This window comes from Quercus lobata, chromosome 12 (assembly GCF_001633185.2).
Source record: "Quercus lobata isolate SW786 chromosome 12, ValleyOak3.0 Primary Assembly, whole genome shotgun sequence".
Taxonomy (NCBI): domain Eukaryota; kingdom Viridiplantae; phylum Streptophyta; class Magnoliopsida; order Fagales; family Fagaceae; genus Quercus; species Quercus lobata.
Genome location: NC_044915.1, coordinates 8422801 through 8447948, shown reverse-complemented (window position 1 = coordinate 8447948; position 25148 = coordinate 8422801). Strand labels below are relative to the sequence as shown.

The window sequence follows — 25148 nt, the reverse complement described above, 5'->3', positions numbered from 1 at the left end:
AAAATTTATTTGTCAACAAATCTCAAACTGTCAGCTTCTTGTGTTTAAAGAATACTTGATGATTTCATATCTCAAAGAATAAAAAGAAAAGAAGAGGAAGAACCTGATTGTATTTCCTCTTTAATATAATACGTATGTTTAGGACATTGATAACAAAAATAAGTAATCCCTGATGACTAGCTTTCTAGCTAACAATTTTTTTTTTTTTTTTTTTTTTTTTTTTTGATGGGATAACAAAAATTAATAAACAAACAACTAACATTTAAAAAAAAAAAATTAAAATTTGAGTCAGTTCATAGTGTGTGTATATATATAGTTTGACCCTATCACAATTTAGTCTATAAATTTTTATTTGTTAAATTTGAACCCTAAAGTTTGGATTAAATTAAAATCACTAAGTTTCGTTAATAGACTTTGTGTTGTTGACAAATTTAACCCCTCAATTTCCTAATAAGATAAATTTCAATTTGCCTTCTATGGTTTGGGCGTTTGGCTACTATATCGATCACAAGTTAGCCCTACAAATTTTTCAATAGATATATTTTAACCTCCTAAAGTTGGTTAAAATTAAATTGTTAAAGGATCATATCTCATGTGTACTCTTCACGTGCTAAAAAACACTTATTTTAAATAAAATTTCAACGATTTTATTTAAACTCAAACCTTAGATGGGTCAAATACAATAATTAATAATTTATTAACTAAATTCTTATAGACAATTGGTAATGTCTCGTAATTGTCATTGAATAAAAGATTTAGGATTTAAAATTTAAATGTAGCTTACACCAAAAAACTAATTGATTTCTTGGTCTAATAATAAAAAACAATCATCATGTAATCTACCACATAAGTTGAAATTATATTTTATATACTAAAAATAAAAAGCTTAAATTTATAGAGAAATAATAATAATAAAAACCCCAAAGCACAATTTGGGGCCCACACATGAGATATATGTCCCATTAGACCGTCTCGTGCGATAATTTTTTTGCAAGTAAAGATAGTCATACACTCCTTATTACATACTCATTATATACACATTGCTACATGGGCTTTCTAGTAAATAGAGTTTGGTAATTGCATGAAATTCTTGAAAACCCTTAAAAATAGGGAGGATAATGAAGCTTGACCTGGCCTAAAGACATTTATGGGCTCAAATCCCTTTTGTACGGTACAATATTCCAAGAGTAAGAGTTTGGCCAAGTGAACTCGAGGATCCAAGCTTGGGTCAAAGCCAAAATTAGGCCACTATATTGCCTATACACAACACATAAGATAAGGCAGCCATGACTCATCTCAATTAGGAACTTTTAGAGGTCATGAAGATGATATAAGAATTGTGAAAAACTTCACACTGGACAAATTATTTTCTTAGTCCTTTCTCTTGTAAAAAAATGTTTTAGTGTGTGGTGGGCCTTTTTTGTACTGTTGAGCCTCAATCCCTTCTACTACGCTGCGGCCTATTAGTCTAAGGTAAGAGAGTTGGGACTGACCTTACTGGGGCTACGCTTCAGGCCAGCTTATGCACAAGTTGAGCCAACCCAATGTAGACGCGCCCAAGCACAAGTGCTGCAAGTTGAGCATATGGAGTGGTCACAGCAAGAATAACTGTTACAAACGTTCTGGCCGGAATACAGCACAGTAGGATAACTATAATACTAAACGAAATAAATAAAACTAATACCGAGAAGATGGTTAACAGAGTTACAGCAGAGTAATACAACAAATAGAAATAACACTACAATAGAAAAGGCAAATAACTCAATAACTGAACAATAGGCAAATCACCCAACAAATATGAATAGTAAAAAAAAAAGGAAAGCTTGTTTGCCAGACAATAGGTTGAACTTTTCAACAAAAGCAGACCTAAGAAGGGAGTCAATTTTCAATGCGAGTAACCTCAAGAAAGGCTTCTGTCATAGAAGTTACACACTTTGGAGAAAGGGCCTAAATGGTTTGAGTTTTGATTCTCAATCTTCAGAGAGTGGTTCTGCCAAGAGGGAGAGAAAAGATAGTCTATTGATAGATGCCTCTATTCTTACTGTTCACTTTCTTTCTCTATGGTTTTCTAGCCAATCTTTCTTTCTTTTCTCTTTGGTTTTTCCGTGTGTTCCTTTTTTGTTTCCTCTCCTTTCTTTTCTACTTCCTCCCCTCCATCCATCTATCCCCTTTCACTGTTCATGGCTACCCCCTTTTATACCATCTACCATTGTGGGATTTACCATTTTTGTCCATCAACTACTTTTGGCTCCTTATGGGTATCCCTTTAGGATTGCCCACTAGCTTGCCAGCTGCCCAGCCACTACTTCTACTCAGAGTGTGTTGGTTGCACCACTCTCCATTCCCAGACAAAATTACTTGTATTGTTTCTTACCTCTCTCTATTTTTTTTTTACTCATGTGAATAAGGATTAAGCTACCTCATCACCTACCTCTATGACATGCATCAAGTAGTTCCAGCCAATACTTACCTCTTTTGGGTAAGATGTCATCCTAGTAGGACATTTCCTCTAAAGAAGCTTTAGCAAGAACCCTAGAATAGACTATATTTTCTCCCCACTACCAAACCTCACCTTCTGAATATCTTGACCCGTGGCCCACCTCCTATGTATTGGCTAGGTACAAATAAGTGGTGCCCTAACCCTTTGTGCATACTCCACTCAGTTTGAATTTGTTTCTTTTTGGCCTTCACACCATTTCTACTACCCTTGCATTGTTTGATTCTGCTATACGTACTCGTTGATGTTTATCTTTTGTGGAGTGAAGGATATGTGGGCTTTTGGGCTCATATTTTTTTCCTTGCATCCCTTCTTGGACTGGGTATCACTTGGGCAAAAAACTTCATCTTCCTACTGAGCTTATGCTTCCTTCTTTATGGTCGTGGGCCTTTTTGGCTACTAATCGTGCCACATCACTTTGTTGTGTCTACTATAGTTTTGCCTTTCTTTTTATTTCTTATTATCTCGTGGGCTTACTGGCTGATGTTCCTGCCATGTCAACACACTTCTTCGTCAATCCTTTACTTAGGGCTTTCTTGGCCCACTTTTTGTGTCATTACCTCTTTTGGGCTTATTGGCCAACATTACTGTCATGTCAGCCTATTTTAACACCTTATTCCTTGGGCTTCCTTAGCCCGTTTACTACCTCTTTACCTCTTTTTACTCCTATGGGCTTGTTGCTAAATTCTCTGGGTTTCATTGGCCCTTTTACTATACTTTTACCTCTTATTAACTTTTTGGGCTTATTGGCCATTAAGCCAATCCATTGTGTTTACCAATTCATTCTCTGGGCTTTCCCGGCCCATTTACTTTTTCTTTACCTCTTATTATTCTCATGAGCTTACTACTTCATTCTTTGGCCCCCCTCGGTCCATTTACTTATTCTTTACTCTCTTTTTTTTTTTTCATTTTCGTGTGCTTGCTAGCCATCAATCCTGCTGCTTTAGCCCGCTGGCCTTGTTTCCTTATTTATTTACCGTTTTGCCCCTCATTTCTTTCTTACCTTTTCTATTGTTGGGCTTCTTTTGTTGTAGGGCCCTTTGTAAAAAATGAACATCAACATAGTGTTAGTTTAGAAATAACTTATTTAACTTTTTACAAACAAAAAAAAATGTTAAAATATATTTGTACTTTGGAAAAGTTAGAGAAAGTAAGAAAAAATATATTTTTTAAAAAGCTATACATAAAACTAAAAATTAAAAAAAGTTAAGGGCTGTTTAGTAACGTTGTTTGTATTTTTTTTTAAATACATGTGTGTGAAAAAGTGTGTGAAAATACCTTTAATATTATTTAAAAACTGAAAATGTTATTAAACCACTTTAGCAAACAGGGCCCTAGTTTCTCAAAAAAAAAAAAAAAAAAAAAAGCTAAGCTCTAGCCTTAAAACACAATTTTAGTTAAAATTGTGAAATTGATTGTGTAATAAAATTTTTCCTTTTTTTCTCCTCTCACGTGCGCATAGAAGAGTCCCAAAACGCACCGACTCTCACAATTGGGGATTTTCTTCATTTTTGGTCACCAGGAAGAGAGAGAGAGAGAGATGGTGAGCAGAGAAGGGATGGAGAGCATAACAGAGAGACTATCGGGGGTTGAGAATCTCTACTTCCCTCAATCCAATGCCATTTCCAATCATCCTTCTCACTGCAAGGCCGCCCTCCTAGACCTTCTCGCCCGCGACGTCGCCCTCTTCTTAGGTCTCTTTCTCTCTCTCAAGTTTTCTGTTTGCTTTCTCGGAAACTGTTTTAGTATTCGATATACGAATGATTTTCCTTAATTAGTTTGAATTTCCTGTCAATTCTAAAACCCTACTTTTCTGTTTTTTTGTGTGTTTTCTTAGTTCTAAAGTTGAAAATCTTGGTTGATTTTTTTTTTTTAAATTCATTTTTTCTCAGCGACTAAACGCTGCATAGACTTTGCTCTCTTTTACAATCACTATATTCTGTTTGGTTGCTGAGGAAAGTAGGAAGAGAAAGGGGGAGAAAATCTCTTACTTCTATGCTATATGTCAGTGTAGTTTATGTAAATAAATTTATTCTAAAGAAGAAAAAAAATCTAGCTCAGCTAAGCCTATTACTTAGGGCTCAATGACTGAGATGATAGGAACTCGGATTCTATCTGTGGTGTTGACGATTGACATGTTGATAGAGTAGAGATTTTTGTTATTTGAGGTCTCAATTCACTGCAAAGGTATTTAAAAAATAAATAAAAATCTAAGAGTAATTTATATATGCATTTTTTTTTTATAATTCATTTGTTTCAATAAGTGGGTATAGGGGGGATTTGAACCCTAGTTTTCCTCGTAATGGAGAACAAGCACTCAAACACTTCATTTGGGGTGTCATACTGGTGTCATATCCATGTCATACCCACCGTGTTATGTTATGAATTTTCAGAAATTGCTCGTGTCACTGTTTGGTACCCATACCATATCCATTCCATGTTCCTGTCCATGCTTTCTAGCCTACCAGGCTCTTGGCACTTATGCTTGGACTCTGTGAATGCAGAGAAAAAAAAAAATTAATTAGGAAGTTTATGTTTTACATAGTTTAAAGGTCATACAATTGTAAATCTATCCTAAGGAAGCTAAGAATTGCGTTACCCTCAATTTGAGTGGCTGTTATCTTATCTCCTGTTTCTTAGACTTTCTTTATTTATTGAATGTGGAACTTCTAATTTTAGGTTGGAGTTTTCTTACACTGCCTATGTACCTGACTTGGGGCCTCTCTTTGTGATGATTTTTTTTTTTTTAATTAGTTTTTAAATAAGTAAATAAATAAATAGATTCCAATTTCACTTATTCCCTTTTCATTGATTTATTGACTCAGAAAGATATGGATCACAACTGACATCCAATGAGCTTCAAGAATTTGATGCACTTAAAGAAGATTATGAGATCAATTGGCACTTAAAGCACCTCAGAAGTGTAATGAGTCCAACATCAGAGGAGTTGAAGTTGAGGTCAGTGACAGTGAAGAACCGGAGACGAGCCTACTTGGATAAACTGATACATGATGGGCAATATTTCTCAGAGGATGCAATGAGGGAAAGAGAACCATATTTGCATCATGAGTATGTAGGCAAATATCAGGATCCAACCGGCAGGAGCATGGCAAGACCGGGAGAGCGGTGGTCGGAGACGTTGATGAGGAGATCAGAGGAAGCATTTTTGGTTGCAAAGATTAGAAGGGAGCAACAGAGGTTAGGTGTGGCTGAGAGGGACTGGATTGGTAATGATAGAAACCAGGAAGAAGAAGAAGAAGAAGAAGAAGAAGAGGAAGAGGAAGAGGAGGAGGAGGATGAAGAAGAAGAAGAAGCCAAGAAGGCTGATGGAGCTGCAAATTCTGCAGAGGTATTTTCTGGGTTTATTTTTATCCATGTCAGCAAATGACTTCTATTTGGTTTTTCTAAAGTTGTTCACAAAATATCTGGAGGGTTGATTTTGGATTTTCTACTATTTTACTTAACCAGCTAAGCCTTTCCTAAAACATGCAGTCAGACATTTGATATTAAAATTATTATAGTGGCACAATTTGAACTTTCTCCCTTGCATATTTATAAATGAAAAATGCAATGTACATGGTGTAGATTTTTTCAGATGCTCAGAAAATGAAATACAAAAGCATCTTATCTTGGAAGCCCAGTAAATTTAATGTTTTGATATATAGGAAACTTCTGTATAGAATAGTCCGCAATCTGTCTTCAGTATTTTAACTTTAGCATAATCTTTTAATTTTGAAGTTTGAATTGTTCTATAATTATTCATTGTCTTCTTACCATTTTTTTCAATTAAATATGAAATTTTATTTTCTTGCTGTCTAAGTTGCTTGCTTATACTGTGGATTTCTGAAAGGGTGTAGATTTGAGTTAATGTTGTTTTTGAGGATTTTGCGTTGCTCATAGTTACGTAAATTCAGAGTGTTGTTGGGAAAAATGGGGCACACTATGGGTTCTTAGCTATAACAATTACTAGTCTTCCTTCATTCCTTCATTGTCTAGAATAGAGAAACGTAGCAAATAGTTGGCTTTGTTTTTCTATTGCTCCATCATAAACTAATTCTGATAACACCAGTTCATGTCTATTCAACATACAGGGCCTCAGGCTTATAGAGCTATCAGATTTTCTTTATAATATATACCCTTAAGTTTGTTTAAATTTACTATTGCAATGTTAGATTGGCTATTTCCATGACATTATTAAAGAGAGAGAACTAGTCAAATAGTCTATACTTGTACGTTCCAAATGAGTTAGCAAATTTATGGATTCATGCAACCCGAAGCATAATAATGAACTTTAGTAGTTACGTCTATCAATATATATGTACTTCAATTTATAAATTAACCCTCCCTCCATAATTTAGTAGGAAGTTTCCTTTGTGATGTATTGTAAGAGTGAAATACAGTCTCTAGTATTTCATTAATTGTGGAGATACTAGTTAAGATAAGATCTGAGTTGGCAACAGGTCAGAAGACTCAGAACAGGATCTGAGTTGGATAAAAGCTTATCCAGTAAAGCATTTTTTTATTAAATTGAGTCAAATTGGTTGGTCTATTTCAATTCCAGTCCATGAGATTCAATTATTTAATTAACCAAAAGAAATGTGAATAAATTACTCATTCCTTAGTGAACCCCTCCATGCCTTGATTGGCCCTTCTTGTCATATGTAACGAGGATGTTAACAAAGAAAATTACTGTCAGGCCATCAGAAGTAAAGAATTATGACACTAGTTCTACTTGGTGGGTCCTAGACGTTGTGTGTATAGATTATTTATAATTTAAATTGTCTTGCTGTACCTCATTAAACTTGCCAAATTTTGATCTGTAACATTGAATGATATATTTTGTGTTTTGAATTCTTTAGTAATCTAATACTCCTAGTAAGTGTCAATTGCTATAAACATAACCAGCAGTTTGATTCTGACTGACATTTTGAGATTTTTCCTTGTCACTTATAGATGGGCTCGGATCATTGTGATGATGCAACCAATGGTGCCCACTCCACCGCAGAACAACACAATGAGAGAGAAACTTCATCTGCCGCGGAGATGCAAGATCAGATGGATCAATTCACTTACATCATGCAGCAGAAGTTTCTGTTAGGGGAAGATCATGAACATTTAGATTATTCAAAAATAGATAACGATGAGACCCTGGATGATCACTGGCAAAGAGAAGCCAGCCATGATGCTGAGGAAAAGTATTTCGCTGAGGACTGAGGAGGACGGAAGCTGCATTAACTTTATGTTGTTCGCCATAGCTTCTCATTTAATCTTTGTTTTCTAATTAAGTCTTTGGCTGAGATTTGCATATGTAATTACATGTCTTTTTTTGTGTAAATATGTGACCAGCTGCTTGTTTAGACTTCCACTAAGCGCTTAAATCGGAATAAAATCAATTCAGATTCCGCACTTAATATTCTAGCAGAACAAGTTGGTAGAAAGTGAACAATTTGTAAGGACCCTAGGTGACTGGGAAATTATTCAAATAGTCCAAATAGGAATCTAGAACAGTGAACAGGTTGCATTAAAAGTTAAGCGATAAGAGGTCATTAGAGAAAAGAGATCGAGATCAAGATCAAGTTATACGAGGTTATTATAGAGAATACATAAAGAGAGGGAGAGAGAACAAGAGATCAAGATCAAGTTACACCCAAAGTGAGTAACCATTTGATTACGTTATAGTTTATACCACTTTATAATTTTTATTATATTAATATTTTGGAAATCTTATAATTGAAATATATGTTCTCTTTGAGTGTGTTAACTGTTAACACCTCAAATTTCCCATCAAAAAAAAAAAAAAACCTCAAATTTGAAATTTGATATTAAACTTTTATTAAACTTTGATCATATTAATATCATAATTATGAGTATATAAGAAGATAGTGTAATTTAATGGTGTCGATGCAACATGTTTAATTAAAAATTATTGAATGATGTGGGAGTTGGGATTCTTTTAACTAAGAAGACCACAAAAGTCGAAATGTATCTTTAACTTTTGTCTACACAAGCACCAATATAAGTCATCGGAAAATTGGTTTCTCCCTGAAGACTAGTGACTCTTCAATAATAGAATTAGTTAGGTTTGGAATTTTTTGGAAATAATATAATAACTTTTGGGTTGAAAAGGCTGTACCTCTTTTTTCTGGTGGTGCCTTTTATACCTGTGGAATGTATTTCCCTCACCACAAATTAGGCCCCAAAACTCAATTTTCTCTTATTGATTTATTGATTTGATGCTTGTCATTCTCATTTGGCCACATCCTAATCCAGGGATAATTGGGCGACCCAATGTTTTGACCTACCTAAGAAAGGGGAGGGAGCATATCACATAACATTAAATAGAACAAATGGTTATTGGGTATAATTCTCTTATTGATTTGTTGCCTGTTATTCTGATTTGGCCATATCCTAATTCATGGACAATTGGGCGATCCAATGTTTTGACCTACCTAAAAAGGGGAGAGAGCATATCGCATAACATTAAATAGAGCAAAAGGTTATTAGGTATAATAAATGTAAAGATGATTGATATTCTGCATGACCAATACTACTTTTTAGGAGTGTTATGGTGATATAACGTGATCGTCGAGACAATCTTCTAGAGTCTTGTCTTATTCAAATAAAAATGATTTATAGTTAGTAGTAACTTCAGTTAGCCTTGATTTTCATGATGTTGAGATATGTTATGACCCTCCACAACAAAAATTACACTAGGCATATAAAGATAACACAATAAAACTGAGGAATTTGTGGCAATTCATTACAGGCTGAAGCTCCGGTCAGAATGCACGTACATTTTCAATGGTGTTAGTTAATTTGTGGACGCATGATGCAGGAAGTACTGTACAGCAGCATACACACCAATCTTTGCTTTATAGGCAAATGGGGTGGAGCTGTGTTGCGTTCTTTAGAAAAATGTGCAACAATTATATACATGGTTTTTTATTCTTCTCCTTCTTCATAATGCAGTTTGCACGGTTTATTGAATTTGTAGGAGTAATCAAAGCTGAAGCACTATCAAAACATACTTTTCACGTGAAGGTTTGGTGATTCCACAATTATCAGAAAAAAATTGGACCCCTCTCCAAGAGAATGTTTAGTACAAATTTCCCAGCTATTCTGATTTTTTGGTCCCCACTTACTTCTTTAATTATTAATTATTGCACCCCAGTTAGGTTTTCCTTTTTCTCTTTTTTCTTTTTTTCTTTTTTTTCAATAAAAACATAACAAACGTTAATCACGAAGGACCCAAGGAAAAAAAAAATCTCTACCAAGAGTCGCCATCGCAAGACGTTATAAAACTTTCACAGGCAACCATTCTCATCATATATGCGGTGAAACTGGCACGTGCACACACCTTCTTATTGGACCCAATATGATCAACAACTCTATTTTAACAGTTTAACACTAAATAAATAATGTGATTCTCAAAATAAATAAATAAAAACATAATGTTTAATAATTATTAAAATGATAAATACGGATTAATTAATATATTATAATAATAATTGTGGGTACACGACTCACACTAAGCAGTTATTGTCCGCTTTGGGTGAGCCTAGGTGTAAATCACTTCATGGCAATACTCCTCGGCTCCCACCCCTTCGTGACAAAACCGTGAGGGACTAGCTCCCCAAAGCGGACAATAACTGCTTAGTGTGAGTCGTGTACCCACATTGTGTAGTAGTGGTACACTCATGGTTGCTCCAGAAGCTTATAAACCATGAGTGGGAGGATTACTTAGGCGATGTGGGACTTGGGTGAGCCTAGGTGTAAATCACTTTATGGCAATACTCCTCGGCTCCCACCCCTTCGTGACAAAACCGTGAGGGACTGGCTCCCCAAAGCGGACAATAACTGCTTAGTGTGAGTCGTGTACCCACAATAATAAAAACAATTTTTTAAGAGTACAAATAGAGTTTCAAATTTATGTTGTCTACTCCAAAAATGATAATTTTTTACCATCAGTTCAAAATATTAGTTGATTTTTTTTTTTTTTTTTTTGTGTAGGCATTTTTTAAACCATAAATTTTTCGTTCAAGAACAATAAACAAACTTTACCAATAAAGCTATCTAAAAAAAAGTAAAAACCATGCAAAAATAATATTAACATATTAATCATAATTTATCAATTTATATCAAGAGAAATGTTATCTTCATAATATTTTCACAACAAATTATAAACAGTAAATTATTAGTTGTAATGAGCCGTTATCATTACTGTGAACAAAAAAAAAAGTAATTTCAGTGGTAGGTTCACATTATAACCAATAACAACTTACCATAACATTATCTTTTATATCAATCATTTTTTTTATTTAAAGAATCACATGGTTTACAATTTACCACCCAAACAAACTATGAGGGTTAAAAAAATAAAAATGTTATGACTAGTTTTGACCGTTAATAAGCTATGATTTTTTTTTTTTTTGATATGATGGGGGACAAGAAACAAAGAGCTAATCAAGTGCCACGTGTTCAATAGCTGAATACACAAAATCTAAAACAAGCTCTATACTAAAAAAACATAAGATCCCTGCTATAAAAGGCAAGGTGTTCTCCGCGCCGATTTATCGGCAACCACGCTCCGAACTGCTCTCATTTCTCTCTCTTCTCAGCTGTGACCCCCCTCTCATCACAACAACAAAAAAAAAAAAAAAAAAAAAAAAAAAATCCATCTCTCTCTCTCTGTCTCTCTGATTCTGTAAATACAAAATCCCCTAATTTTCACAAACCCTAGGGTTTCCCTATTTTCGTATATGAGATATCAATCGAAACGATGCCGTTTTGAGCGCAGAACACAGTGAAAGATAGAGAGAGAGAGAGGGGTTGATCGGAGAGAAAGGAAGGGTGGGGGGAAAGATGTATAGGGAGAGAGGGGTCGGAGGTTCGAGGTCGGAGGTCGGAGTCGGAGTCGGAGTTGGGCCCCAGCTCGATCGGAAGCAACGGATCAACGAGGCACTCGATAAGCAGCTCGAGCGATCCTCGCCGTCCACCTCCAGACCTTCGTTGATCAACGGCAAGGATAAGTCCGTGTTCATGCCTAAACCTCCACCCGATCGCAGAGACTCTCTCCCCAACAACAACAACAACAATTGCTCTGATGGTATATAACACACACACACTCTCTGTCTCTGTCTCTGTCTCTCTCTCTCTCTCTTTTGTAATAGAATCTGAGAAATCTGAAACTTTGATTCGTTTTTTTTTTTTTTTTTTTTTTTTTTTTTAATTTGTCTTTTATACTTCGAATTATGAGTGTGTTGAGCTTTTTTTTTGGTGCTTAGATTGGTAACTTTTGGAATTGTTTTGAAATTTAAAGTTTTGGGTCTTTTAAATGTGATTTCTTATAGTAAGGAAAAATGGGTTTTAGTTGTTTTTTACAATCTGTATGTGATTTGCTTTCTGAGCTTAGATTTGTAAATAAATAAATAAAAACTAGTAAGACTGCTTAAGAAGAAAAGAATATCCCTTCAAATTAGAGGGTAATTGTGGTCACAATGATGCAAATGAGGTTAATTATAGTTGAAGTTAATAACTTGGAGCTCTAAGTCTTTCTTTGTTTTATTATTAAGGGTGGTATATTTTACGAAAATTTCAAGTAAATACTTGTGATTGTATGATGTCAAAGAGATTTTTGCGTGTTTTCTTTAGATTATGCTGCTGATAGTCAAAAGACATTTCAATCCATTATTGTTGATTTCCCTTTCCTATTACTGAAAACGAAAGGATATTTCAGCTATGATGTCTGGTAAAGTTAATCCGTTGGTTTTAGAAATCAGTGATACAAACTGGACTGTTAAACAAAGCTGGAGATCATAATAGGCCAGACCCATATGAGAGAAAGTCAGTGTATAGCCTCAAATGGTATATTTTGGAATGGATACTTCATACTTCCTTATTTTTATCAGCAACTCGTTATTCAAGTCAAGCTCATGAAATAACTTTTTGGGGAAGCCAAGGTTAAGCTTTTGAGTTTCTGTCATTCTATTCATAGAACATGAACCGCAACATCATTTGACCAAGAAGAGGGGATAGAACTAGAAATTTAAACTTTTACATGATAAGTTATTGGTGTATATCTTGTATATGTCCTGTGTATTAGGGTTGTGCCCCTGTTTTTCTTTTTAATATAAACATTACTTATCAAAAAGAACTGAAAAGTATAAATTGGTACTTCTCTTGAATCAGCAGGAACTATGGCTTATGAAGAGCACACATGGTCTTATTGTACACTTTGGTTTTAGTTTCTATAAGATCAAAGACAATGGTGTCTGCCCAAAATTTAAAGGAGGAGACAGTAATACCTACAAAGGCCACTAGATATTCTGTCAGTCATTTTTATGGTATTAATTCTTAAAGGAAAACTATGAAGGAACTCTATGTTTGCTGGTCCTTTTGACTATAATATGATTGACAGTCACCCATTTTCCTAGTGGAGATGCAATTGTCACTTGTTGGATAACTGTAGAGATGAAGAGGAATAACTACCTGCTTTCTGCCAGCATTAACAATGTCAACCAGCTGGATTATTTTCAGATCATATAAAGACCGAAATTATAAAATGGGTTTATCATTTATATAGAAATTCTGCTTAAGGAGGTGTGCTTTATCCATGGGTGCCCCCCCCCCCCCCCCCCCCCCCCAAAAAAAAAAACGCCCCCTTTCCTTCTTTTTATGTCCTTTTGTGTATTTTGATTGCATGGACACAAAAATGGGGCATATATAGGATATGAAATTGGCATGTCTTTGATTGGAGAAGGATGCATTGATAAAAGGACTATGTTTTTGTTGTAAGATATCAACACAGGTCTGTGTACTTGCATTGGTGCCCCCTCCTATGGACGCCCATACTCTCTGTGTACACAAAAAGTCAACTTCATCCAGAGGCTTCTAGCCATTTGATGTAAATTTTTAAAGGGGATGAAGATATCTGGTAAACGTTTTCCATTTTATGCTGGTATCATGAGAAAAGGGCACTGCATTTCAAGGAATGGAATTTACTAAATAGCCAAACATTATATAAAGAACCTTGCTAAAGTTCATGGCTATATTTGACAAGAAAGTAATTTTAATAAATTTGATTGTTATGACAGGAGGGTAGGGATTTTAACTTGTCTCAGTTGAAAACACTAGGAGGTTCCAATTGAGTTGCAAGACTCTTGGCGACAAGAAAGGAATTAGATATGCTACTAAGATGGCATTGCTATTTTTAATGGCTTACAATGGGGCGTTCATATTATGTTTTATAGTTTAAATTTTTATATAAGTATAGATGTATGAATAGGATGGTAACTAATTGATTTGTAATCTTTGGCCTCTGCCTCAGTGATCTAAAGGAACTTCTACATAATTTATGTAACTACAACTTCCCATTCTTGTTTTAACTTTTAAGTGCAATTTTTAATATTTTGAGAATGAGCCATGTTACAGGTTAGACTGTGTTGTGCGTGCAATATGTGTTCTTTTCTATATAATATGTAGATCATTCAATTACAATAGTTTATTCTTGATTAGGTTTTTGCAACTCTTATTGGTTTTTGTGCAATTACACTGCATTCTCCCTAGTTAGTTACTTACTGAAAGAGAGTACCTGGTCTCTGTTAAGTAAATATTTCACACACCCATGCACAATATGTATACTTGTATTGTATTCTACATGGTCTTGTCCTGTAAGTTTTTCATATCAAAATCTTTTTTTCATAGCAAACTTTGATTGTTGGCAACCATTCTCATCAATTCTCTGATTTACATGTTATCTACATTGACTGCAGAGGAATCTGAAACAGACAGTGAAGAATCAGACGTTAGTGGCTCTGATGGAGATGACACATCTTGGATCTCATGGTTTTGCAATCTGCGAGGAAATGAATTCTTTTGTGAGGTGGATGATGATTATATTCAAGATGATTTTAACCTTTGTGGGTTAAGTAGTCAAGTTCCATATTATGATTATGCACTTGATTTGATTTTGGATGTTGAATCTTCTCATGGTAAGCTTACATCTTGTTTTCAGAAATTGTTGTTCTTATGCGTTAATACATAGTGATGATTATTTCATTCATGTTGAAGTTGTTAAAGTTAATGCTTGTACTGTGTTTGAGTTAGTCATGATATCGCTGTATTGTTTTATGATAGCTCTTCTTTCTCTTTTTTTGGGTGGTATCTGATGTCCTGACAATTGTTCTTTGAACCTGATATTTTAAACTAAATGGTGGAGTGGTTTTAGTCTTCACTCATTTGATAGTCAGTTTTGTATGATGGGCACTTTGCAATGGTTGAAATTGGTAGGTGATATGTTTACAGAGGAACAGAATGAGCTAGTTGAATCAGCAGCGGAGATGCTTTATGGTTTGATTCATGCCCGATATATATTGACAAGCAAAGGAATGGCTGCCATGGTGAGATTCTTCCTCTTGGTTGTCTGTGACATTTTCATGCTTTCATATTCATCTAATTTGGGTCTGGCTAGAATCTCAATTTTGGAACTTCTACAGTTGGAAAAGTACAAGAACTATGATTTTGGGAGATGCCCAAGAGTTTACTGCTGTGGGCAACCCTGCCTCCCAGTTGGTCAATCAGACATTCCTCGGTCAAGCACGGTAAAAATATACTGCCCCAGATGTGAAGATATCTACTACCCTCGATCCAAGTATCAAGGTAGTATCCTTTTATATTGTTGAAACTATATTTCATTGCCTACTGCATATATCCACTGGTTGCAATATGTGTCTCATGAATAGGCTCCCCTCCCTCTTTTCCCACTTTATCAGTTGCCCGTAAGTTTCAATGGCTAGAGGCTAGTCCAAAAGGCTCTTCTTTATAAAGGTTCCCTATGTTATAAAATAAATAAATAAATAAACACTAGAATAAGTGTCATCATCATCATCATCATTGTTGCTGTTGTTTTTGTTTTTGTCATAAAAACAACATTAATACATATTTGGGTTTCCAATTCATTTTTAATGGCCGAACACTATGTGCCCTGGGGTTTTAAATATTTCCTAAGTTTCTTTAACTCTATCTAGACATTGATGGGGCCTATTTCGGAACCACATTCCCCCACCTCTTCTTGATGACATACGGGCACCTCAAGCCACAGAAGGCGGCACAGAGCTATGTTCAACGAGTGTTTGGATTCAAGATTCACAAGCCATGATGCTGGAATTCAAAACTCTCATTGGGCTGAGAGTTCATGCAAGTCTACTGCTTAGCTTTTGTGTGGAAGCTTTTAAGAATTCAGTGGAATTTGCAAAGTTTCCTTAAAATATGACATTTACCTTCCCCTACTTTATGTGTTCTGGAAAAATACTGTAAAGCCATGTGCAACCATTACAAGCAAGAATTTAGTTTCAATTTTAGATGTTTATCAGTAATCTTCTCTAGAACTATTTCATTTTTGGTAGTGTAGGTAATGAAATGGCCTTGTAGTGGATTGTTCCGGTGTTGCTTTTCTATTCTGGCATTAGCTTGGCAGTGTGTGATTGTTGGCAGTTATAAGTTAAAATTCCATCGTATGCTCAGATTCATCATTTTGTACTTTTTCATTAATTTTCTTACAGTTGAAGTTGATAATTTAAAATTTAATGCTGAACTCCGCAGTTGGATGTATGCTCTTGTTGAAGTGTAACGTTATATTCATGTGAAAAGAGATATGGTTTTCTTATGCTTAATGTAGTTCTACTCTCTAAATATTCAACTTGTCACCAAGAGTCCTGTAGTTAAGTTGTAAAGCCTACTCTCCTTTGTTAGACGAATTAGCGTTGGAATCCCTTCCCCCATTTTTGTAACTATTGTCTGCATGTCAAGAATTCTGCCTCTCTCTCTCTCTCTCTCTCTCTCAAAAACCTTTTTGAGTATTTTTAGAATGGAGGGAGAAGAGCGAAAGGTGGCTAGAGCATACAAAGATTTAGTATATTTTAATCACCATCTCTTCTTTCATCTTCCTTCAGACAAATATAGGGTTAATGTAGCAAAATAATATTAGCAATAAAAGCAAATTAAAGGGGTGTCTCATCTTCCTCCAAACAAATATAGGTTCATGTAGCATAAAATTGTTATAATAAATGTAAATTAAGGGGGGCCAAGATGGGTTTTGCGTTTTGCCCCTTTAGCATTGTACATGATATTTTTCACAAATGGTTGAGCTGGCAAAGTTTTATTGACTCTTGAATGAGCTCACCATTGACAACACTTTTTAACCTATCAGTAACAACTTTCCACTTCATCAAGTGTTAAATTTTTGTCTCATAAACTAATTGTTTAGTATTACTTGAATTGCATTTCTTTCTCAACCTATATCCTTGCAATGTTGAAAAAATAAGTATATAAATTAGAGGTCATCTTTCCTTTAAAAAAAGAGGTTGTTGTTAGGGCCAAACTAACCTCCTAACCTTGGAGAGATTATTAAGTGCAATGATATCATGTACTCAATACACAAGAAGCTCTCTCATCATATACAACAAGCTCTCTCACAATACGTGAGCCCCCCACACACAGTGGTGGAGTTCATATGTGAGAGAGACCTGCTGCATGCAACAAATACAAGATATATCTTCTAAAATATTAAAGAGGTAACTAGGTGTCACTAGGAATATTACTTTTTTATACGTCATTTTTAATATTATTTTCTATTAATCTTCCTGTTGCAACATATCGATCAAATCTTCATGATTAGAATAATATTTTTTTTGTACATTTCATCATTATTTTTTTGGTAAGAAAATTTCATCCTCTTATTTATGGTCTTAGCCACCTGATTGACTGAATCAACATTTGTAGCTAGCTTACACTTTGAAAACTCTTTTTTTTTTTTTCTTTCTTTTTTTTTTTCAAGTCAATTACCCCATAGTTTGGAAGCTAATGATTTTCATTCTTGTATGATTCGGACGGAGGAATCTCCTCCTTCGAGCATTGTTGGTAATGCTGTACTCACTTTATATACCAAATATATATACAATTTTTTTTTTTTTTATAATTTATGCATCTTTCTTATCCAACAAAAAAGAAAACCCAATATTTTTTATTTATATATGTATAGTATACTATGCGTATTAACATGATAATACGCTTATTATGGCTTAGTGGTACACATCAGGAATGAGATTTTACACATTATGCTGGAAATTTAATGTGGGTTAGGAAGTAAGGAAGGATTGTTCTCTATCATTTGGACTTAAATCTTCTGATGGATAGGTAGGCTCAGACAGGTAATTTTGGGAGAGAGAAATATTTATTGCCCCCAAGTCTTGTCCAGGGACCTTTACCCGGCCCAGTATGTATAAGTGGTGGGCTATCCTGATAAGGCCTTTGATTGATGGGTGATTATTGATCAACAATTGGGAGAGCCAGTGATCTTCTTTCTGGTCGGAATGCTGGGTTATTGCGTAGAAGTTGGGCCCATTAAATAGTTTGAGCATGGAAAAAGGGGCAGCTACATATTATAAAGAGATGCCCTTTTGTCACTTTTTGTGATGTAATTATCTCAGGTCTCTTTCTCCTTTAGTTCCTTTCTGCCAAATCTTTTTTAAATTATAGTAATCTATGCCTAGTATCATGCTGAGCTTTCTGGTTGTTCATTCTGGTCCTACTTAACTGAGGCTCTTTTGGGGTTAATTCAGAAGTTTGGGTTGCACTAATATATGCTTTTCTTCTATGGTCTTTTTTATTTTATTTTTGTTGAGAAACCTTTAATGGTCTAATTAACATGCATATATAACTACAAATCCTAAGATTGTAACTAAGAGAATAAATTAAAAAGAAAAAGGAAAAATTTGTGGTTTTTATCTAGTTGACATCTAAATGGTTTTCATACAAGAACCATTATCGATATCCATCAAAGTTGTATGCATGGTTGTTAGAATCCCGACCCTAGTTCTTAGAATTATAAGATCTTACAATCCTATTCCATAAAAACAATCTAGATCTGTGTAGAATCTTTTATGAGGTAGGATAGTAATTAAGGATTCTATGGAGTAAGATTGTAGGATCATCATCTAGGATTGTGATCTCGTGCAGATCCTACCCCATAGAATCAATTTGGATCAGTGTGAATTGTTCAGTCTCTAAATAACAAAATCTACACCCATTAAAGTTGTTACAATTATTTGTAATTATGTCTCTCTATGGTGAGATTAGAGTTGTCTAGCCCTATTGATCAAGTTGTAATAGGTTTTGAAGGGTTTGACACTTCTCATTATCTTAATACAATTGAACCATTTGCAAAGTCTTCTTAACTTTGAAACTGGGATGGTTTTCTTTTTGTAGTCAATGTCAATTTTTTTAATTTGGAACTTCATCTATATTTTTGGTGTTGGAACTTGAAGGCTGAAGCATGTAAGTTTGAAATTTGAAGTTTGTCATTTATTCATATATTGGTAATATGTTACAAAGTAGTTAATACATTTTATGAGTAACTTGTGTCACATTTACTGTATTTCTTAAGATTATTTAACATATATTATCATTATTAATGATTTTTTATTATAATTTATAAAGAAAAGTAAAATCTTCCGATTCTTGATCTGATTCTATGATCCGATCTGTGAAACCCTCTCGCTAATCCTACATGGGTTCCCAAGCTTGATTACCTTGGTTGAATGATTGCACAAATTCACTAAGGCTATATTTGGTACACTAAATGTGGATGTATGGTAATCTTTATTACCTAGAATAAAATATGTTGTAATGAAATAACTAAACCTATTCATTAGTTTAATTGTGAGTTGTAACATTAGAATAAAACTTATAATCTATTTTAGGAAATATCTTATTCATACAATTATATTTCTTATAAAATAATATATTTTAAATTTTAGAGAGATGAGTTATTTTTTAATGATTTTTTATTTTCATAATTGTTAGGTGGATATGGGAAGTTTATTTATTTGGAAATATATTAGTGTTAGAAATTATTATATCTACTAAAGAATAGCTATTACAACCCTTCTAGAGATGAATAATTATTCTTCATTTTAAAGAATAGCTATTCATAAGGAATAACTATTCCTTGTAATAAAAACATAACAAAACTATTGAATAGTTAAACCATAGGAATAACTATTATATTACAGTGTCTATTACAGTCTACCAAACGTGCCCTAAGTGACATCAACATATGTATGCCTCAATTGTGTAGGAAAAGAGATCCGTTGATCATATATAATCTTAGCCATACATAACTCTTGAACCTTTTCCCACAAAGTTTGAATTTTGATTTCCTTATATGATCCCTTTGAAAATGAAATCAACCAGAAAGTAGGTTTGATTCTATAGTATCAAATAGCAAGATCCCAATTCTATCGCAATCTCATAAATGCATGTTTTTCATTATTATTTTCCCCCGTCCTTCTTATCTTATGCACAATCCAAAATCTTTTTATTTTTTTATTTTTTTGAGATATCACAATCCAAAATCTTGAACAGGAAGATACAGCAACAAAGACAGGGCGTTCTTTGTTTTTATTTCCCATTTCGTAATTGATAGCAGCAAAAGTGCAAAACTAATAGGACATGATCACATGAACTTAGAAAGACGGTGTTGAAGTGTCCTTCTGAGATTAGGGTACATTGGAGGGCGGGAAAAGATAAGGACAAGGGTGTGGATTATGTAATGTAAGTAAGGCTATGAAAAGGAGAGGCAAAGCCGGATAAGAACAAAGACAGACCATCAAATTGCATTTTCTTTCATAGATGTGGAGGCTTCACCCTTTCAACTTTTCTCAGAGTCAATAAAATACTTGGCCAAAAAACAAAAACGCGCACACAGAAAAGGAAGGGGTACGTTTTGTTGTCCACCGGACCGTTCAAGCCTGTACCAACTACCAACCACCATTTATTAACTTATGGCGTGGCTATATTGAATGTCACTCAGCTAGAATATAGGTGTACTGAACCAATTTTTTTTTTTTTTTTAGTACACCAGTGACGGTGTACTAAACCAATTATGCTTTATTCTTGGTATCTTGGTCAAGCTCTTTGAAACCCTGATCTTTTTTCTTCAAGAAAAAAAAAAAAAAAAAAAACCAAGGGCAATAATGACTTCCACAAAAATGATAAATTATTATGGAAAATATTAATGGATGTCCTAAAATTATGTTTAGTTAAGTGAATTTTAAGAATGATGGAAAATATAAAGGAGAAAATGAATGGGAGTAATGTTTGGCTAAAAGGGGAGAGAGTAGAAGAGGAAAAATGGTGGAGCACAACTACTTTTCCTCCAGGCCCTTAAAAAATTGATCTCTCCAAAATGGAGAGAAAAGGGGAACAAAAACACATTGTTTTGGACAAAAATGTCCTCCTCCAATGTCCAAGCTCTATTTTTTATATTTTCAACTTTTTCATCTTTTTATCATTTTTTATCTTCTCACTTTTCTATTTTTCCAACCAAACGATTCCTAAATGCATTTGTTAATGAACTATTTTAGAAAAAAATTTATGGAAAAAAAAACAATTAATATTTTGACAGTTTTTTCTATTTCCTATAAAAGTGGTGTCAAAATTTTCTTAGAATGGTTTATTAACAATTACCCTAAGATGGGTTTGACTTACTTCCAATACTTTTTAAAAAGGAATCTCCTTTTGTTTTAATGAGAGACTGCCACATTATCTACTAACTAAATAAAAGGTGGAGATTAAAACTTACTATCATTTACAATTGTATATTTAAAACAAAAAGACATATCCAATTAAAAATATACTGAAAGTAAGTCAAACTCTCCTAAGATTGTCCAACCCAATTATTATTTATCTTAAAAAGTTACACAGTTAAAAAATGTGAATTTAATTATTATTGTAAGTTCTAACATTATTTGAATATAACTTTACGCTCTAAAGTAGGTGGCTATTTTTTGTATTATGGAGATTGGGCTGTGCACAGTACAATACAGATGTGGAAGGAGATTGTTAAGCTGTGGTGAGAGCTTTGAATGGAGCTATCGATGTGGAATTATCCTCCTCTCAATGGGTCATATAATCAGAGAGGCTAGAGAGTAGAGACGTTGCAAAACTCTTACAAGAGTGTCAATTTCATTATGTCGGAAGGACAATTCAGTTGCCCATACTTTTTTTTTTTTTGCTGAATTGCCCATACTTTAATACTACCAACTCCAACTCATATATAATCTCTAAATTATTGTTTGAATGGAGGATATACCACATATTTTGTTAACGCAGATTCAGCATTAGTAGAATAAAATTAGAGTCTTCTTTCTTTTCTTTTCTTTTTTTTAACCTATTATTAGGGGAGCTAATAATTGCGCTTTTATTTTTATTTTTCTTATTAGTATCTTCTCCCCTAATAATTGCAAAAAATAAAATAAAATACTAATAATAAGTTGTTTATCTTGGAAAGGGGGTTGCATACTCGAATTTTTTATCTGAAAAGTTCTTATCACTCCACCAAAAGAAAGGATAAATAATAGTTTAGAAGTCTTTGGGTGTATGGAGAAAGTTGAATTCAGCGTAATCTTTTTCATTTGAATGACATTTGCATACGTGTGAGGTAGCTTGACATGGAGACATAATAATAGAAATGAGGATGAAGATCATGATACTTCTTTTATATAAAATCTCCAATAAGTAACATTACTTTTCTCGAGATATTATTGAGTACTCTTTTAGCACAACAATTACTACTCCTATCCTATACACCAACTATTGGACAGCATGAGAAAATATAAAAGTAGCAAATCCTCCTTTTCCTAGGATGGTTTAAGAGGAAGCTTTAAACCTTTTTAAAAAATAATAAATAAATAAAAAATAAAAAAAATAATAAAAAAATAATAAAAAAGGACAAAGCCTAACTTTGACATGTATTGAAAAGAAACTCAGCCTCTAAAACCTGTATTCATGCAATTGTGAAGTTAGATGTGTATCCTAGCTACAACTTGAGGCAATTATAGAAAGACTTCAAGACTCTTGCTTTAGAAATCGCATATTGCTCATTGTTTTGGATTCACAGGCAGACCAACAGAGTATGTTTTTTTTTTTTTTTTTTTTTGAGAAACACCAACAGAGTATGTTGTTGGAAATAATTTGGAGAAAAAAAAAAGTTTTGATTGGGCCGGCACGCGTGTGATATAAATAAACCCAAATCTATAGTAGCGCATATTATTTTATGAAATCATTTTAATTTTAATTTTAAAGTAAATAATGACTTATAAACTCAAAGTAAAACTCACTCGTAATCAATATGGGACAAATAACGAAGAGTAAAATTTTTAAACACACACATACCATCAAATGTGGCGAAATGAACTTTATCCTTGAAGGTTGAGGGCTAATTTTTTTTTTTTTTTTTTTTCCTTTCTTTGTTCCCTTAAGTCTGGTGCCTGCCTTGAGAGGAGGTTGCAGCCCTCAGATTGTTGTACATTTCTTTGTTTGTTTTCTACTACATTTCTCTAGTTATAATCTTACATTTATCCCCAAAAAGAAAAAGAGTACTACTACACAATCAAATTATGAAACTACACCAAAGAGAAGAAAGGCCAAAATCACTATTTAGTTTTGAAAAAGACACGAGACAAATGGTTGAAATGTAATTTCCTACGAATCTACAATATATAGGATATCGGGTTATTTTTAGTCTCATCCTCTAATTGTTTAAATTATTGATAGTAACTTAAATTTTAAATGAGATCACCCTTATTAATTATAAAATGTAAATCTTCATTCTGAATTAATTATCTGGTCAATTTCAAAACGAAATAGAAAAGATTTATAATTCAAAGGATATCCCACAATTAAAGGTCGAAGATAGATAGACATGCATAGTCATAGTCCTTTTGGCTGACTCAGTACAGAAGCTAGCTAGCTCCATCTATTTTAAGTTATTAGCCCAATCTGTTCATTGCTGACTGGAATAAGACATCTCATCTTAATGCATTAACCATTTATTGGTTTGAATTTTTATCTACTGGTCGACAATTTTGACTAATACAATGACCCTAGCTTCACCTCTATCATTATGCATGCATCTTAGTTACTGTTTTTATCGTTTAAATATTATTAATATCCCTTTACATAATTACATTCACTGTATGCCATTTAATCCACTTGATAGTCTAAACCAGGAAATGGCAAATATCAAACATGTAGAATTTTGTTCCAAAAAAAACATGTAGTTCCTAGAGCACTCACATCTTAAAAAAAAAAAAAAAAAAAAAAAAAAAAAAAAAAAAATCTACAACAACATTAAAGCACTCACATCAGTAAGGGTCCGTTTGGATACAGCTGAAAACTGAAAACTGAAAAACACTGTAGCGAAATAATTTTTAAATGTGTGAATAGTATCGTGGGAACCATTTTTAATGAAAAAGTTGCTGAAAAGTGAAATTTGTGGGTCCGTGAACAGTACACGATGTGCTGTGATTGGTCCAAACAAATTTGAAAAGTCAAAGTTTGCGGCTACTATTCATTGAACAATAGCCGCAACACCCAAAACGCCCCAAAACGGGTGAAAAAAAAAAAAAAAAAAAGGTTTTGGAAAAACGCAAACGCAGGATTGGGCAGAAAACGCCCAATCCAAACGCAACCTAAGTATATAATAGAAAAAAAATGTGTAAAATTTATATATTTTTCCTAAAAATAACCCACATTAATGAATATATAATTGTGTAAATTTACACTGTGGGGCCAGGGAACTTATGATCCGGCCCATGCTCTACTAGGGCCTAGGGCCCGTGCCGAGGAGGGTATTTGCCGAGGACGAATGGGGAAAGGCCGAAATGCCGGGGGCACAGCCGAGGATCACCTTGTCCTCGGCACTCCTAGACTTCAAAGGGAAAAGCAACATCTCGTTGAGGGTTGCTCCCAAAAAGCCCCCTAAAGGAGATGCGAGTAGAATGGGGCCCACGTGGGGGTACGATGCGAAACTGGTTCAGGGTAAATACGTCCCCTCCGCATTAAATGCACCCGCCAACATACTAACCATGTTAATGAGAAAAGACGCTTGGACAGGGTGACTTCGATCATCGCAACTAACAAAAAGTAAGGAGGGACAGTTGATGGGACGGGTACTGAAGTAGGCACCTGCCTGATCAACAAGTGGAGGGCTAAGATCAACCAAGAAGAGCTATATAATGTGAAGGTTGATGCACCAAGAAAAGGGGCTGGGAAAAAAGGCCTAGAACCAGAGCCTCCCAAGCCGCCTCAAGGAAAAGGACTCCTCGAGCGAACACGGTTTAATTCTGTATAAACATCACGACGAACTACCGTCCAGTGACCAAGGCCTAGCCTTTCAAATCCACGCTCTACAAATGATATTGTTTGGGCCCTTTTTACGTACGAGCCCAACATTATCTTGGGGTCGTTACGAACTGTGTCCTTACATACACGTTTGCTACAGTAGCAGTATAAATTTATACTAATACTATTTATTTTGTATTTAGTTTTTTATTATTCATTTACTTATCCTGAAGATAAAGGAAGAAAGTGAATGATGGTTGTTGTATGTGAGAAAAGAGAAACAATTTAAAAAAAATTAATATTTTAATGAAATGTGCTGTAAAATAAATAATTTAATGTAAAATATTTTAAAAAGTAAATATGTAAAATATAAAAATAGGTTATTATGCTATAAAATAGACAAAAAAATTTGCATAAGCTAATACGAATCCGACGAAAATACCTTCTGAGTATCTTGTACAAAAATTAT

The 25148-nt window shown here is 34.1% G+C and overlaps 2 protein-coding genes across 5 annotated transcripts; both read left to right on the top strand.

Moving 5' to 3' along the window:
- The first annotated feature begins 2440 nt into the window (after positions 1 to 2440).
- LOC115970182 (coiled-coil domain-containing protein 97) lies at positions 2441 to 7908 on the top strand. The gene is made up of 4 exons (XM_031089844.1): positions 2441 to 2479; positions 3960 to 4191; positions 5323 to 5846; positions 7451 to 7908. The coding sequence occupies exons 1-4, from the start codon at positions 2441 to 2443 to the stop codon at positions 7709 to 7711; spliced, it is 1056 nt and encodes a 351-aa protein (XP_030945704.1). The 3' UTR covers positions 7712 to 7908.
- Positions 7909 to 11034: 3126 nt separating this feature from the next.
- Positions 11035 to 16088, top strand: LOC115971187 (casein kinase II subunit beta-2-like). 4 transcript variants are annotated; one of them, XM_031090933.1, is made up of 5 exons: positions 11035 to 11603; positions 14269 to 14487; positions 14801 to 14895; positions 14992 to 15154; positions 15523 to 16088. In XM_031090933.1, the coding sequence occupies exons 1-5, from the start codon at positions 11360 to 11362 to the stop codon at positions 15651 to 15653; spliced, it is 852 nt and encodes a 283-aa protein (XP_030946793.1). In that variant the 5' UTR covers positions 11035 to 11359; the 3' UTR covers positions 15654 to 16088. The 4 variants fall into 4 exon arrangements, with proteins under 4 accessions (XP_030946793.1, XP_030946792.1, XP_030946791.1 ...); XM_031090932.1 differs by having other exon boundaries at positions 14992 to 15157; XM_031090931.1 differs by having other exon boundaries at positions 11037 to 11603; positions 14786 to 14895.
- Positions 16089 to 25148: the final 9060 nt, after the last annotated feature.